The sequence below is a fragment of the Acinonyx jubatus genome, chromosome B1 (assembly GCF_027475565.1).
Source record: "Acinonyx jubatus isolate Ajub_Pintada_27869175 chromosome B1, VMU_Ajub_asm_v1.0, whole genome shotgun sequence".
NCBI classification, from domain to species: domain Eukaryota; kingdom Metazoa; phylum Chordata; class Mammalia; order Carnivora; family Felidae; genus Acinonyx; species Acinonyx jubatus.
Window position 1 is genome coordinate 111,003,519 of NC_069382.1, and position 17,446 is coordinate 111,020,964.

Below are 17,446 nucleotides of genomic sequence, written 5' to 3' on the forward strand. Positions count from 1 at the left end.
CCATTCACAAAAATAAACTCAAAATGGATAAAGGACCTGAATGTGAGAAAGGAAACCATCAAAACCCTAGAGGAGAAAGCAGGAAAAGACCTCTCTGACCTCAGCTGTAGCAATCTCTTACTTGACACATCCCCAAAGGCAAGGGAATTAAAAGCAAAAATGAACTACTGGGACCTTATGAAGATAAAAAGCTTCTGCACAGCAAAGGAAACAACCAACAAAACTAAAAGGCACCCAACAGAATGGGAAAAGATATTTGCAAATGACATATCGGACAAAGGGCTAGTATCCAAAATCTATAAAGAGCTCACCAAACTCCACACCCGAAAAACAAATAACCCAGTGAAGAAATGGGCAGAAAACATGAATAGACACTTCTCTAAAGAAGACATCCGGATGGCCAACAGGCACATGAAAAGATGCTCAATGTCGCCCCTCATCAGGGAAATACAAATCAAACCACACTCAGATATCACCTCACGCCAGTCAGAGTGGCCAAAATGAACAAATCAGGAGACTATAGATGCTGGAGAGGATGTGGAGAAATGGGAACCCTCTTGCACTGTTGGTGGGAATGCAAACTGGTACAGCAGCTCTGGAAAACAGTGTGGAGGTTCCTCAGAAAATTAAAAATAGACCTACCCTATGACCCAGCAATAGCACTGCTAGGAATTTACCCAAGGGATACAGGAGTACTGATGCATAGGGGCACTTGTACCCCAATGTTTATAGCAGCACTCTCAACAATAGCCAAATTATGGAAAGAGCCTAAATGTCCATCAACTGATGAATGGATAAAAAAATTGTGGTTTATATACACAATGGAGTACTATGTGGCAATGAGAAAGAATGAAATATGGCCTTTTGTAGCAACGTGGATGGAACTGGAGAGTGTTAATGCTAAGTGAAATAAGCCATACAGAGAAAGACAGATACCATATGTTTTTACTCTTATATGGATCCTGAGAAACTTAACAGAAACCCATGGGGGAGGGGTACGAAAAAAAAAAAGAGGTTAGAGTGGGAGACAGCCAAAACATAAGAGACTCTTAAAAACTGAGAACAAATAGGGGAGCCTGGGTGGCGCAGTCGGTTAAGCGTCTGACTTCAGCCAGGTCACGATCTCGTGGTCCGAGAGTTCGAGCCCCGCGTCAGGCTCTGGGCTGATGGCTCAGAGTCTGGAGCCTGTTTCCGATCCTGTGTCTCCCTCTCTCTCTGCCTTTCCCCCGTTCATGCTCTGTCTCTCTCTGTCTGAAAAATAAATAAAAGAACGTTGAAAAAAAAATTTTTTTTAAAAAAACTGAGAACAAACTGAGGGTTGATGGGGGTGGGAGGGCAGGGAGGGTGGCTGATGGGTATTGAGGAGGGCACCTTTTGGGATGAGCACTGGGTGTTGTATGGAAACCAATTTGACAATAAATTTCATATATTGAAAAAAAATAAAACATAAAAAAATAAATGAAAAATAAAGTTTAAGGTCAAAGAACACAATTTGTTAGCTTATCAGGCAAAAAAATTCTACTGAAAGGGAGTGAACTATAAAAGCTTACTTTTTTTATCAATTTTTTGAATCCATATCAAAAATACATTTAGTCAACTGTCATTGTTACCTCAGTTTACTCTTCTTTCTTCCTTGTTATTATTTTTAAGTTTTTTTTTTATGTTTACTTATTTTTGAGAGAGAGAGAGAGAGAGACAGAGTGCAAGCTGGGGAGGGAAACACAGAATCCACAGCAGGCTCCAGGCTCTGAGCTGTCAGCACACAGCCTGTCATGGGGCTCGAACCCACGAACTGTGAGATCATGATCTGAGCCAAAGTCGGACACTTCACTGACTGAGCCACCCAAGAACCCCATATTATTATTATTGTTGTTGTTATTATTATTATTATTATTATTTAATGTTTATTTATTAGTGAGAGAGAAAGAGACAGAACGCCATCAGGGGAGGGGCAGAGAGAGAAGGAGATGCAGAATCCCAAGTAGGCTCCAGGCTCTGAGCTGTCAGCACAGAGCCTGTCGCAGGGCTCAAACTCGTGAACCGTGAGATCATGACCTGAGCCAAAGTCAGACACTTAACTGACTGAGCCACCCACGTGCCCCCAGTTTACCCTTCTTTCGAATGAGTGCCACCTTTTGTTTTCTAGTAGTGGTTCTAATTATTCCACCTCTAAGCAAGAGCAAGTGAGAGAAGAGATGTAAAATAAAAATATTAATATATTCATCGATCTTTCAGTGGACAGATCAGAATCACTAAACCAAGGGAAGTTTGGAGTATAGCTTGGTTTCATTTATCCTTGAAAGCCCACCTCTTAGAAATAGTTTTAAAGACTTATAAATTTTGTATGACTCTATAGTAAGTTTGCTGTCAGGATGTGCTCCAATATATCCCAAATATACATCTCTTTTTAAAACTCAGGTAAAAATTATTTTCTTGGTGTGTGTTTAAATGCAACATGAAACATTGGTTTTGTGGTATTAAAAATCAAAGAAAGATGACATACTGTGATTCCCTTTTATCTATTTATAAATACTAAGTTGTTTTACTGTTTCTGAAATATTAATGATTTGTGTATATTCAGGTGAACATGATCTCTTTGCTACAGTGAGTGTTTTTTTGTTTTTTTTTTTTTAGGACCTGGACATTCTGAAATTAAAGGTAAATCTCTCTTTATCATAAAATTTATATTACAGAATTGAAAACAAGGATAAGGTATTGCACTTTCTGATACATGTGCAATATATTGACATTATGCATTTTTCTCAAAAATTATCCTTTGCTGTGGTAAATTTGGGGTTTTTATACATGTGGCTCAAGGTAAAAATTTTAGTTAAATTCTTGGGATATTGCAGAAATGAAGCAAAAAAGAACTACAGCTATCTTCTTATATGTCAGTGTAGCTATAAATTGCAGATAATATGTGATAGTAGTAGCTCAGCTTTCACCTTAGTGTAGGCACAGAGACCTTTCTCACAGTGTGGTAAACGTTCCTTCTCACACTCACCATCCAAGGCCTGCTAACCAAAAACCACCCAAATGGCTCCTGGTGCATTTCACCTTTGCTGAATACCCTTCTCCTCTTCCTTTACTCTTTCCTCAAAACCAAAGCAATTCCTGAAGAAATTGCCACCAGAGGAGAGATAAGATCTTTTCATGATAGGTATTTTCTCACTTACTTTTATAAGTCAGATGTCCCCAAGTCCTCCAGCTCTTAGAGCTACCCTTTGTTACTCATAAAAATGAATTATTATCTCTTTATATTCATATAAATTTCCGTATTGTTTATATGAAATTCATATGTTTAGTATTTCTTTATTATTCATATAATATGACTATCAGAAGTTTATGGTCCTCCTCAGGATTTTTTTACAATTCCTGGGGGACTTTCATATGTTCAAGATCACCCCTATTCTAAATGCCTAATCTCAATTATTTCTTTGCTGTAATTTATTTTCTTCCTTCTTTATTCCTTTTCCCCTTCCTTCCCACTCTCTCTCTCTCTCTCTCCCTCCCTTCCTTCCTTCCTTCCTTCAGACCTCAGGTGCAAAGAGATGCGTTCATGACACTCCTCTGCTTATTCCACATAATCAGCATTGGGCTAGGCAGGGCACCTCTCTTGTTTTATTTATTCTCCTTTATTTCAGTACCTTACTCCCATCCCCCTTAGGCAACCATTTTAATGTGTATTAAAATGTGTATGCCTTGTTTGTACACATTCTTACCCAAGTGTACTCTCTTGTGAGCATACATTTTTAAGTCACATAATATGGTGTTGTAGATCTCATATTTCCTTTATTTCTTTTTATAAAGCATTAAGTTTTAAAGATCTGTGTTGCTCTGTGTCCATCTAATATTTGCTTCTAACTTTCTGCCTGAATCCCTCTGTTCATCTTTCACAATTTACTGCCTACTTTCTCAGTAACAGACTCGCAGCTGTCAGTCATATTCTCTCCTTCAGGATGTGTGAGAGAATTTCTCTGAGACATCTAGCTGGACAAGGAGTATTGGGTCTCAGGGCATGCATCTACTTAACTTGGCTAACTATTGCCTGCATGTTCTTTGGCAGAGCTATACCAGTCCTTACCTCTACCTCCAACAATGCCCGAGGGTTCTCCTCATCCTCACTAACATTAAGTGTTCTCCAGCTTTCTAATTTTGCTAGTCTCATATTGTCAGGCCATATGGCATTATGTATCAATTTGAATTTTTATAATAACCAATGACTTTGAGTTTCTCTTCATACTAGCTTTTGAGTTTCCACCTTTTCTTTACTGTATCCTTTCGCAAGTACATATCTTTTGCTTAATTTCACATTGGGGTTGCAGTCTTGTTGATTTGCATTCTAAATGTTAAATCCGTTTTCAGTCTTAGACATTGCAAATACCTTCCTCCATTCTGTCACCCATCTATTAACTTTATCCATAGTGAGCTTTGTTGAATAGAGATCTTTATGTAAATCAAAGTCATTGACACTTTTCTTGTGGTTTGTGCTTTTGGAGCTCTGTGATATTTTTCAAATATCCAGCACACCTCAGCTACACTGGACTTTCCTCATCTTCCTTTGTTGAGCATTTAATATGAATGTTTGAATCTCCTCTTTGATTCATAAGGGTGCTTTTGTGAAAGCTTCTGAGCAGAGCCTCTCTCTGTCCCAGAAAATAAATAACCTAGGAATGTGGATATAGCTATGTCTGTCCAGAGACAAGACTCATGATTGCTGCAGTCAAGTAACATTGCCCTTCTGGGCTGTGCCATCCACAGACACATCCTCACCCAAGACCAAACAACATGCTGGTGGGAATCCACCTTTGGACCCCCCTCAGCTCAAAAAAATCATGATCCTGTCCTCTGAAATGTTCTAGGATGACAAAGTGAAGATGGAATCATCCCATAGAACTTCAAGCAAAAGTCTAAGGAAGAGGAGAAAATCTTTTGTTTATGTTTTTAACTTCTATATCCCAGATGCCTAATACTAACAACGCCTACTATAATATCTTTGTATGACTCCTGAAGAGCTGCCTTATTATGTACAAAATGAGAAGAGCCTTTTTAATGTCAGCTCAGTACTCTTTTGGTCAGTGTTAGTCACTGTTCCCTACCTTATGTAAGGACTTTATGAATCAGAGTTGAAAAAGAAGCTTTCCTTCTCTGACCCAAGCATTCTGAATGCAGAAAAGCACTGCACCAGGAGTCTCACCATTTACTTGTACCAAGACACCCAGTTTGTGCCTGCAAAATTTCTACACAGTTCATCATGAGCCTTCACAATTACCAAGGTATAGAAAGGAAATTAGATGGTGTGATTTGGGGATTTGTACTGTCCTTTTTAAAGAGAGGACAAGTTTTAAGACAGAAAATTATGATCAAAGTTTTAATGATTTTAATTAATTTTTATTATAAACAGAAGGATAAACATTGGAACTTTTTGTTTTCTTATAGAAGAAACAGAACTTTTGACTGCTAATATGGATGCAGGTAAGTTAACATTATTCTGGGGTTTTTTGTTTGTTTTTAAATTTTTTTTAACATTTATTTTTGAGGGAGACACACAGAACATGAGTTGGGGAGGGGCAAAGAGAGAGGGAGACACAGAATCTGAAGCAGGCTCCAAGCTCTGAGTTGTCAGCACAAAGCCTGACGCGGGGCTTGAACCCACAAACTATGAGATCATGACCTGAGCCGAACTCAGACGCTTAACCGACTGAGCCACCCAGATGCCCCAACATTATTCTGTTTTACTAGTGCTTCCCTGGTTTAAGTCTGCATTTTAATGTTGTGTGTGTGTGTGTGTGTGTGTGTGTATAATTGATTCAAACAACAATTACCTTTGTTATCAATTAAATAGAAAAAAATAACATTACTCTTTTCCTTTCCTTATCATTTTTAAGAAAAACAAATATATATGCTTCTTGGGAACTGCTTTTAAAAATAGGTTCATTCACAAGGCAAATTTTGAAGTGAAAACAATATTTTAGACCTACATAAACTTTTTTTATTTGCTGTGAGCTTTGTCAGGTCAGTTTTGTCAAAAACAACCAGATTTCCAGCATGGCACATGACATACATTTTGAAATAGAAAAATAATGGACTTTACTTGAATTAACTTGTTCTTTTACAATGTTTTGAAGTATGATAACAGAAGGTCTGTGAAGATCTGTATCCTGTCCAGTTGTATACTAAGAGCCAAATGAATTAAAGCATCAAATCCCTGACCCTGTCTTTTGGGTCAGACAATCTTGTGTTACATCCTGACTCATTATTTATTTACTGTGTAACCTTAGGTGAACAACTTAACCTCAAATACAAATTGGGAATAAATAGCTCCCTGTTTGGGGGGAATTTAAGTGAAAGTTCATGTAAGACTCTCTTCTAATTGCCAGGCCCCAAATTAATTAACTATTTTTTTTCATCAGGTGATGAGTAAAAGATTTAGATCTTTTTTTTTAATTTTTTTTTAACATTTATTTATTTTTGAGACAGAGAGAGAGCATGAACAGGGAGGGTCAGAGAAAGAGGGAGACACAGAATCTGAAACAGGCTCCAGGCTCTGAACTGTCAGCACAGAGCCCGAGGCGGGGCTCAAACCCACGGACCGCGAGATCATGACCTGAGCCAAAGTAGGACACTTAACCGACTGAGCCACCCAGGCACCCCTAGATCGTAAAGATATAGATATCAGTCTGAAGAGATTTTCCACAAAGGCCCTTTATTTTCTACGCAAGATAGCATCAGTTTTCAGATAGTACCCAAACTGCTTCCATAGTCCTCATTAGAGGAGGTCTCTGTCTTTTTAAAGGTCCAAAAAGAAATTTAAAATCTTAGCATCACACTCTTCCCCCAACCTTGTTCTTAGAACGGGTGGGACCAAAAAAAAACCAAAACAAAATGGAAAAGAAGAAACCAAAAAAACAAAAAACAAATCTACCCAGATTCACTCACAACTTCTCTCCCGTAAGGACCTACCTCCTTCTTATATGCTCAAAGTAACTGACAGTGATATTAATTTTCTCATTTGGGACTAAGAAGCAAGTTTGTAAAAATTTTTGTGATGTGGTAAAATATATAGAAAGAATAAGGAAAACCTCTTATATTTTTACCTTCTTCTTTTTCATGAATTCTTTTGCCAATTCACATCTTAAGTCTTTCTCTGCCATGTTCTCTGTGACAAGTATGCCACATCTAAACACTCACAGAGAAAGGAAATATCATCACATGTCAAGTGACTAAAAAACACCCTTTAGCCCACTGATCCTGAATTTTCCATGGGTCCCTGGCACGTTACCTCTCAGGGTTAATGTGATGATTAGATGAGATAAACTATATACAAAGTATTTAGCATGGGGACTGACACATAGAAAGTACTCAAATGTTAACATCATTAACATTAATATTATTGAAAAGAATTCCATATGAACAGCCACTAAAAAGTAAAAACTATGAAAGTGAGAAGATATAGGTGCCCGTGTTATCATCTCATTCTGATGATTTCTGAATGAGACCCTCGTCCTGAGTATGCCTGGCCATGTGACATTTTTTATCTGCCAGGGACTGGTAAATATTTAACCCCCACAGCTAGCCTCTTTCTGCCCCCAGTGTGTCTTTAAGCAGAACTTCAGAGAATCAAGCCAGTTCTCGTATTAAGCCAGAATTTTTAAACAAGGTAAATAGTACCACTTAGCATCCAAAATAATTTATGAATCAATTCAGACTGTTTTATTTTAGCTGTGACTCTGCTGTTTTTGTGGCATAGATCATCAAGAAGTAATGGGTTCAAAATCATAATGATACAATCTCTTCCTTTCTTGAAGAAAGAAAACGGATAAAGTCACTTCTCCCAAAACTATCCTGTGGAGTTAAACCCATCCGGCCCACTCGAAGGAAACGAGTTGTCGGAGGAAAGCCAGCAGAAGTGGTAAACCTATGACTTCCCAGGAGCAGTCCAAGTTTGAGAAACTAAAAGTGGGTGGGGAGGATATGTAATGATAAGAGACTGGGATTCTTGCAATGGACGCATCTTAGGGTCTCCTGTCTGTACCACCGTCTGGTAGAATGGCAGTGACCACACCAATGTCTTCTACAGGGAGACTTCCCGTGGCAGGTGGCAATTAAGGATAATGAGAAAATCAACTGTGGAGGAATTTATATTGGAGGCTGTTGGATTCTAACTGCTGCACACTGTGTCAGGTAAAAAATGTCTCCAATATGATTTTGGATTCCTTGAAATAATAAAAATGGGTAATAGAGATTGTGGCAGATGATAAATAAAACCACGTGACAAATTCCACTCTATTAACAGCTAAATCCCCTACAATATTCATGATAGGAACCCCAGAGTCCATCCCCCCAGAAGCTACTGAGTTCTTCCCCCCAGACCAAATTATTGATCCCAGATGACAAGGTCAGATCAAACCCATAGGTCCCAAGTTGTGTCACTTAGCACATTTGCATGATGGGAAGCAAATAGGGAAAGCAAATAGATAGTACCTACGTTTTGTAGAGTTAGGACCAAACTGTTGAGAAGAGTGTATGACTGAAAAGTGTATAAAAAAATGATAGTAGCCTGGCATTTTCTCTGGTCTCACCTCAATGAGGATGTTGTTTAAAGAGCTGCATGCATTTAAAGACTTCAAATACACAAAGCATTGTTTCACCTTCCATGTCCTCTTAAGTGTCTTTGATACGTGTTCCAGACAGTGAAGATGTTCAAAGCTCGGTACTAATTGTCTCACATGCCGCTCCAGCCCTGACTTGCTTGCTTTGTACCTGCGTGCATCACTGATGTCTCTTCTTATTCTCATAAAGAGGCCAATCAATCATATGGGAATAGAGCTCCACTTATGACCTTTTTTAAACTTAATTACCTTTTTAAAGACTATATCTCCAAATATAGTTATGATGGGGGTTAGATCTTCAACCTATGAATTTTAGGGGAACCCAATCCAGTCCATACCAGTGGCTGAAGGGCAGTACAAAAAAGGTATTGATAACGAGTCAAGATCAGCAAGGAGGAGGACAGAGTTTGGGATTCCAGCCTCAGTTCTCATCTTTAGAATGAATGAGGCATCATTTATTGAGCACCTCTTACAGATTAGATAATGTATGTGCACTTTCACATATGTTGTCTTAATATTCTTAACAGCCCTAAGAGGTAAATATTTTGTAGGTTAGTAGACTGAGACTGACAAGTTATATAACTTGGTCCACTTCTCCCTTAAGAGATGATGAAAATGTCAGACACTTGCTTTGCCAGGCTCATTTGTTGCTAGAGTATCTAAATGATGTTGTTGGGTTTTTTTTTTTTAGTTATTTATTTTGAGAGAGAGAGAGAGCATGAGCGGGAGCGGCAGAGAGAGAGAGGGAGAGAGAGAATCCCAAGCCTGCCCCACACTGTCAGCACAAAGCCCGACACGGGGCTCAAACCCACAAAGTATGAGATAATGACCTGAGCCAAAATCAAGAGTCGGACACTTAACCAACTGAGCCACCTGAATGTCTCTAAATGATGTTTTTAATATGGCCCATTAGGCTCCATATGATCTGATCCCTACTTACCTTCACCAATTTCATCTTGCCCCACAGCTTCAACTCTTGCTGTCTGCTCTGCCTGTTTTGGACTTTGTTCAGCTACTCAAGTTCACCTTGCTCCCTGCTGCAAAGAGACCTTCATGTGTTACTTCTCATGCCTGCAATGATCTTTCCTACCCTGTTTATCTAGTCAGTGCTGCTCTTTATTCAGATCTCAGCCCCATCTTCTCTTCCTCAGAGAATCTTTCCAGATTCCCTTAAAGTCAAAGCCATCTTGATAAGTTCTCAGAACCCATGTGCTGTTGATTCCTCTCACTTTACATGGTAGAATCATATCCTCATTATTGTCATTATCCATTTAATACTGCATCTAGATCCTGAGCTCCATGAAGGCAGAAACTATTTCTGATTTTGCTCATTTCTGTAGCCCAGTAGCTAGCACAGTGCCTGGCAATAGTCATTTATTGACTATTATAGGTATACACTTTAAGTATTTGTTGAGTAAATTGAATGAATAAACAGGGTTAACCTTTAAACAATATTCAGGACCTCTGGTCCTTAAAAACAACCAAAATTTATATGAAGCACACCATTCTTGGAAATCCCGAATACCTCATTAGCTCCTGAAACATCACGGTTTAACTGTTAGGTGATTACCTGAGAAAATGATGGTAAATGCCAATTTGTTGGAAACCATGAGGTAAAAATTGGTGTGCAAATTAAGTGAGGCAGAATAAGAGACAATATTTAGCTCATTTACCATTTCAACTGAATTTTAAAACAGCTAATATATTCCAGGCACAATGCTAGATGCAGGCATCTATCCATAGATGAATTAGACCCTATCTTTGACTTAAGGTGGCACAGTCCAACAGGAAGAAAGACTTGTGAGCAAATAAATAAGGTGCAGTATTAGGATGAAGTCAATCTTAAATGTCAGGATAGTGACTGCTGTGGTCTTCACCCTGAGAACCTCTGGGGTAGCGAGTAATGATGTGTGTCCTGATTCCCCATTTCCCCATGGCTACATGCTTTCTAGTCTCTGCTTGAACACCTTCAGTGATGGTGCTCTCACTCCAGAGGCAGCCAATTCATTCCACTTCTAGGCATCTCTGGTTATTAGTGAGTTCTGTATGTCCCTGATATTGACCACTTAGATGGATTGCTTATTCCTCTCTTCATTTACCCACTGACTTTAATTGTATCCAATAAATTTAATCAAATCGCTTCACGACAGCAAACCGCTTCACAATTAAAAAATCTGAGAAAAGGAAGAAAGTCCTTTAAAAGGGAGAATATAAAGATGAAACATCAGATGTTCATGTTTATAATTGTTTTTTTCTCAATATAAATATATCTTATCTCACTTTTCCTTTCTGTTATAGTGTCAGTAAAGTTCACCATTACCAAATATGGACATCATTTCTACATCTGTTAAGACCTGAGGAAGAGCTAGTTGTTCAGCTAGCAAATAAAATTATTATCCATGAAAACTACAATGGAAGCAGCTATGAAAATGACATAGCTTTGATTGAAATGAAAAAACACTCAAACAGAAAAGAATGTGTGCTGCCTAATTCTGTCCCTGCCTGTGTCCCCTGGTCTCCATATCTATTCCAACCTAATGACAGATGCATTATTTCTGGCTGGGGCCGAGAAAAAGGTACATGCTTTAAAATTTGTTAATCAGAATCCAGGGGCTGGAATAAATGAGAATATAAATGGATAGGAGCTAATCTAGTACAAAGAGAGAAACATAGCCTTAAATCCAGGAAAAAGAGCATTCAGGCAGGACTGGCTTCATGGGCATGAGACCCGTGCAGTTGCCCAGTACCCCAGGCTCCATAGGGCCCCATGCTTAGTGTAATGCTCTGCTGTCATTGTCATGAAATTCTTACTAATTTTTGCAGAGGCCCCCACCTCACGTTTTTATTTTTCACTGGGCCCTGAAAATTATGTAGCTGATCCTGATCCAGAGTTTCAAAGGATACCTACACTGTGTGATCTTGAAGCATATGTTGAGGGGTAACCATTTACAAAGAAAAAAAAAGTAGAGTGACAGGGGGACGTATGTAGCATGGACTTTCTGGATTTGTTAGAGAGACATGGATGAAAGATAAAATGGTTTTCAAGGGAAGAGTCACAGTATAGGTAAGTCTTTAATCTGCTCTCTCCTCCACTCCCCCATTCTCTTTGCCCCCTGCCCCCACAGTCACATCCTGCAAAGAGGAAGAAAACATAAAGAATTATTCCTTAGGCTTCTAAGAAGATTTGAGGTGGATGTTTGTATGAATAAGAGATGTAGATTGTAGACATGTGGGGACAATTTATTAGAAAAATTGACTAAATTTGAAGTTTGATTAAAATTAGTCAATGCTTTTCCCTTTGTCTTGAAGGGTTAAATTTGAAATTTAGCTTCCTTTTGACCTCCTACATTTTCTTTGTAAATAACTTCACAACACTGGTCTTACAGACTTCTACTGTAGCACATTCTTTATAATTGCCACATTGAAAAGTATAAAAAATACGTATAAATTGACCCAAATGCGTCATATGGTTGAATATGCAAGACTAAATTTTGTTAGTAATTAATTTATCCAGAAGGCATTATGTCCTTACGTTTGTTTTAAAAAAAATTTTTTTTATCGTCTATGTTTACAAATATACACAGGAGCAGAGATAAAAGTATTATAAATCTACTTACTCATCCATCACCCAGTTTCCAGTTACCAACACTCAATGGTTCTTGTTTTAGCTCTCTGCATCAGTCACAATCACAATAGGATAATTAGGAAGGGTTATTTGTAAAGTGGTTAATTACAAGGATGTGGGTAGGGAGTTGAGGAATTACAAGGTCTATGCAGGAACCCAGGACTAACAGTACCAGAACAGCCTCTCTTAGATCTGAAGACATGAGAGGAAGGAGAAGTTACCAAGAGAAAGAGCTTCAGGTAGACCAGGGTGCCTTGAGAGAAGCAATGACTTTGGATTAAAGGTTATAGCCAGCCCCAATATTGCTATCCTCTCTTCTTACCCTCTCTTCCTTGTGCTGGGGTTTTATGTTGGAAACCAGAGGCTAAGGGGTTCCTATTGAGGCATTCCCTCCAGATCAGCCTCTTTGGGCAGGGGGCAGGACACTGAAGGGTGGAGGATACATCTGAAGGACAATTGGGAGCTATTAAACATATTTCCTCTCCTCCCCACCCTCCCAACCCCCCTCCCCCCCCGCCACCGCCAACACATTCATTTTTTCCTGGAGCATATTAAACCCAGATATCATGTAATTTCACCCACGAATATTCCAGTAGATATCTTTACCAGGTAAGGACTTAAAAAAACAAAAATAAAACAAAAACACAACACCATTCATACCCAATAAAATGAAAGTGATCCCATGATATCATCTAATAACCATCCTGTGTTTATTAGCATATGCTAGGATTTCACTGATGAAAAATATGGACACAGTCATCAAAGAGTGCAGAGGCTGGAAGATTGAAAGACAAAGACCAGTTCTCAAGGGACTTGCAGTCCAGAGGAGGCATCAGATATGAATGTCACCATCAGACAGCAGAATGGGACAGGTGCCTCACAAAGTATACAACACAAGAGCTCAGGGAAGGAAACACTCTCCTGAGCCATTAAAAACTGTTCACATAGTACAGGAGTTCCCAGTTTTTTAAAGGCTTCTCCTGAGTTAGAGGAAATAATAAATTACTAATTAAAAAAAAAAAAAAAAGCTCTTAACCTGAAGAAGGTAGCATCGTAAAATTACCTTTTAGGTAGGACTTCAAGGAGAAAAGAAGAAACTCCTTCCTAATTTGCCATATACTCTGGTGGAGTTTTGTCTTCCCCCGCTTCCCAGAAGAGAAGAATATTAGTTTTACAGTTAACTACAATGTGCTCACTACAGAGCTAGGATCCGTGGAGGTGTCCTCTCAGGATTAGCCAGAAGTGTCTGTCTCCTGATAGCTTATAGATTAACTGAGGGGGTATGTCATTTGGCATAAGATGTTTAGTGTAATTGAATTACTGAGTTCATGGATTAATGAATTACATAAATATTTATTAAGCAGCTACTTTGTGCTAGCATGAGGCTGGGTGCTGGCATAGCATTTAGTGAATCAGGCCTAGTCCCTGCCTTCCTAGAGCATAACATTTGCTGAAAGCTGGGGAAAAGGGGGAGGAGAGATGGGGCAAAGATTCACTCCTTATACCAGAGACATCTCACCCTGTATTCTTAACGTTTTCCTCATCTTCCCTGGACTGTCAATAAGCAACAGTGCCTGCCACTTCTCTTTCTGTGGATGAAAAATTTTCAAGTCCCAAATCTCTAACTTAAATGAAAAGGAAATCCTAGACTCTCTTTCAAATCACTTAGGAGATGGAGTTCCTTAGACACATAAAAACACATACACACTGATAACTTCATATATATTTTCTTCATTTAACTCCTTACATTAAAAAGATGTTCTCACTCTAAGAAGCACTTTCAAGGAAATGCAGGACTGTAAAACGATAGGAGCTATTTATGTTAGAAAATGCTGATCACTGACTCCTACCCAGCTCCCCCACTAGACTCAGCAATCAGATGCGAAGGAGTATACCGTCTTCATCTCAGGTCTTTATTAAATGAGTATGACTTAGGGCATGTGTTCTGTAATGCCCCTTAACTATCTTTATTTTTATTTATTTTTAATGTTTATTTTTGAGAGACAGAGCATGAACAGGGGTGGGGGGGTCAGAAAGAGAGAGAGGGAGACAGAGTATCTGAAGCAGGCTCCCCACTGTCAGCACAAAGCCCGATGGGATCAAACCCATGCTGTGAGATCAAGACCTGAGCCAAAGTCTGACGCTCAACCGACTGAGCCGCCAGGTGCCCCAACCCCTTAACTATTTTTAGAAAGACAGTTGTAAAAACTGGACATCTGAGCAGTGTGTGATTAAATATGCTAATGAACTATCTCAGAAGTCTATAATGTATTAGGGAATATGTATATAATCTTCTATATTCCTCATGGTTCACTAAGTTATGAGAATAAGTATTTATTGGTATTCCTCATTTGTGACTTGTAAATGTCTGTTTGTTCTCTCACTATGCTTAGATAACCAAAAAGTCTATTCACTTCACTGGGGTGAAGTTAAGCTAATAAACAACTGCTCCAAGTTTTACCCGGGTCGCTACTTTGAAAAAAAAATGGAATGTGCAGGTAAGCACTAAGTGGTTTCTCTAAGATGTGTACGTATACCCTCTGCCAACCATCTCTCCTCCTCACCAAATCTGCACCCTTGCTCTGGGCCCTGGACCCTTCAATTGGACCTTCTGGCTGTTGCTTCCCTTCCTGTTGGTTCAAGTTCCCTCATGCTAAACTAAGAAGAAAAATCTTCCTTATGCTATCATACAGCAGTATAGCAAGTAACTAAGAGCACAGACTCTGCATCCAGACTGCCTGGGTTTATATCTCAGTTTTTACCAATTACTACTCATGTGACCTTGAGCAAGTTTCCTCATCTGCAAAATTAGGGATCTTAGTAAATAGGAAACTGAGATGCAGAGCAGGTGTAAAACTTGCCCGAAGTCTTACAGACAAGAAGGGATATGTCCAGGATCCAAACCCAAACTTCTTCTACATAAAAATCTGAGTTATCTCATTTCAAATGGGTCCAGTTGGAAGTAAATTCTCCCTCCTCAGAAATCCCATTGCACTTCTTATGAGACCTGCCAGTGTCTTCTTTAATATCATAGTGTTGCTAGTACCCCTACCTAACACAGCTACAACAGTTCCTACTTTGGTGGTGACCCAAGGGCAGGGAACCAGGCAGGGCAATGCATTTAGGATGCTTTTTTAATTTTTTTATTAGAGAGAGAGAACATGCGCAAGTTGGGGAGAGGAGCAGAGGGAGGGAGAGTGATTATTAAACAGGCTCCATACTTACGGCAGAGCTGGACACAGGGCTCGATCCTACAACCCAGGGATCATGACCTCAGCCAAAATCAAGAGTCAGACACTCAACTGTCTGAGCCACCCAGGCACCCCTAGGATGCTTTATTAAAACCACTTATAAATAGTGTATTACAGAAAAATGCAAAGTTATTGACATCCTGTAACTTTTTGGATCACTGACTTAAAAACCTTAGAAAGTCCTAAGAGTGAGAAGAAAATAAACAGACCATTCCCTGTGCCCTCCCTCCCTTCTTAAATGGAGTTCGGAATTCCAGAGGACAAAAGGGGAGAATTTCACAAAACCTGTTGGAAGACAATTAACACAATTAAGAGGAAAAGCTCTGAGGTCTGGGTGCCTGATTTCAAGTCCAACCTCTTGCCACTTATTAACTGTATGGCCTTGGACGAATTAGTTAACCTCTCTGTGCCTTATTTGTCTCATCTTAAAATAGGGATAATAATACTTGCCTTGTAGGGTTGTTGTTTAGGATTAAAACAATGAATGGCTAATACATACTAAGCACTCAATAAGCACTAAGTATTCCTATTATTTTCCCAATCAGCCTTGGATGCCACTTTCAGATTGCAATCTCATCAGAGTATAAATTTGCATAAAATAGAGGAAGCAAGGGAAACACTCACTAAATTTGCAGAATGAGCAGAAGACAAAGTATACAACTGTATGTGCCCAGTAGGGACCTGTAAGAAATTATGTGTTATTTCGTGTTAGGAAAGTGTAAGAGAGCCAAAGTTGGTACACGCATTGGTGGAGGAGACAGGAAGTCAGCATGGTGGCCTCCGCAAATGGAAGTACATGTGTGATTTTCTTTTCCCTTTGTCTTTTCCAGGTACAGATGATGGTTCCATCGATGCCTGTAAAGGGGACTCTGGAGGCCCCTTAGTCTGTCAAGATATCAACAATGTGACTTATGTTTGGGGTGTTGTGAGTTGGGGTGAAAACTGCGGAAAACCAGAGTTCCCTGGTGTTTACACTAAAGTGGCCAATTATTTTGACTGGATTAGCTATCATGTAGGAAGGTCTCTTATTTCTCAGTACAATATATGAAATTGTGATCTCTTCTGCTCTTTTCCTCTTGGGAGTTGGATTTTGATTGAAATGATACTACAGGATTAGTACTTCTCTAAGGAAAAAATAATAAAGCATATTTTATTGGATATTTTTAAAGATCTCTAACAAAGCCATATTAGAACTTTGCTGTAAATTATCAAATAAATATTTTAGTCGAGCATACATGTTTTGTTTATTAGAAAATGTGATTAAATTATCTCTTCATACAGGAATGGTATATTGACTATACTAAAGGTTTTGCTAGTTGCATGATACTTGATTCACATAAGCCTGTATTCAAACCCCAATTCTACCACCTACTAATTACTTGACCCTGGGCACTTCATGATCTTCTTTGTGTCTCATTTTCTACCTTTAAAATGGAAACTAGAATTCTGAGAAAATGGAGACACATACTAAAGTAAAATGGTTGCAAAGTACTTGTCTCAGAGAAATAACTGACCCCACAGCTCTTGTCCCGTTTCTCTGCTTCTTTTAACTGTTAGAAGTTCTCGGAGCTCCTGGGTGGCTCAGTCAGTTAAGCATCCGACTTCAGCGTAGGCCATGATCTGGTAGGTCTGTGGGTTCAAGCCTCCCATCGGGCTCTGTGCTGACAGCTCAGAGCCTGGAGCCTGCTTCAGATGCTGTGTCCCCCTCTCTCTCTCTGCCCCTCCATCACTCACGCTCTGTGTCTCTCTCTCGCTCTCAAAAATAAACATTTAAAAAATTAAAAAAAAAAACAGTTGAAAAAAAAGTGTTAGAAGTTCTCTTTAAGGATTTGTCTTTAGTTCCCCGTTTCACAAGTCCTCCCTGACCCTCTTTTTAAACCTCTCCACAGACTCCACAACACAACCACTGCCCTCATGGGCGTCAAACCTTACAGTGTGACTGGCTCATCCCCCACTGC

General features: G+C 39.2%; 1 protein-coding gene across 5 annotated transcripts in view; it reads left to right on the forward strand.

The window, feature by feature from the left end:
- CFI (complement factor I) overlaps positions 1-16,720 on the forward strand; it is an 82,177-nt gene extending 65,457 nt beyond the window's left edge. For all 5 annotated transcript variants that reach the window (XM_027062404.2, XM_053217065.1, XM_053217066.1 and 2 more), the window contains 7 exons: positions 2,635-2,658; positions 5,440-5,475; positions 7,809-7,912; positions 8,081-8,184; positions 10,911-11,188; positions 14,631-14,735; positions 16,319-16,720. In XM_027062404.2, coding sequence (XP_026918205.2) covers positions 2,635-2,658; positions 5,440-5,475; positions 7,809-7,912; positions 8,081-8,184; positions 10,911-11,188; positions 14,631-14,735; positions 16,319-16,536 — 869 coding nt within the window. In that variant the 3' untranslated portion in view covers positions 16,537-16,720. The remainder of the gene's footprint in view (positions 1-2,634; positions 2,659-5,439; positions 5,476-7,808; positions 7,913-8,080; positions 8,185-10,910; positions 11,189-14,630; positions 14,736-16,318) is intronic.
- The last annotated feature ends 726 nt before the right edge of the window (positions 16,721-17,446 follow it).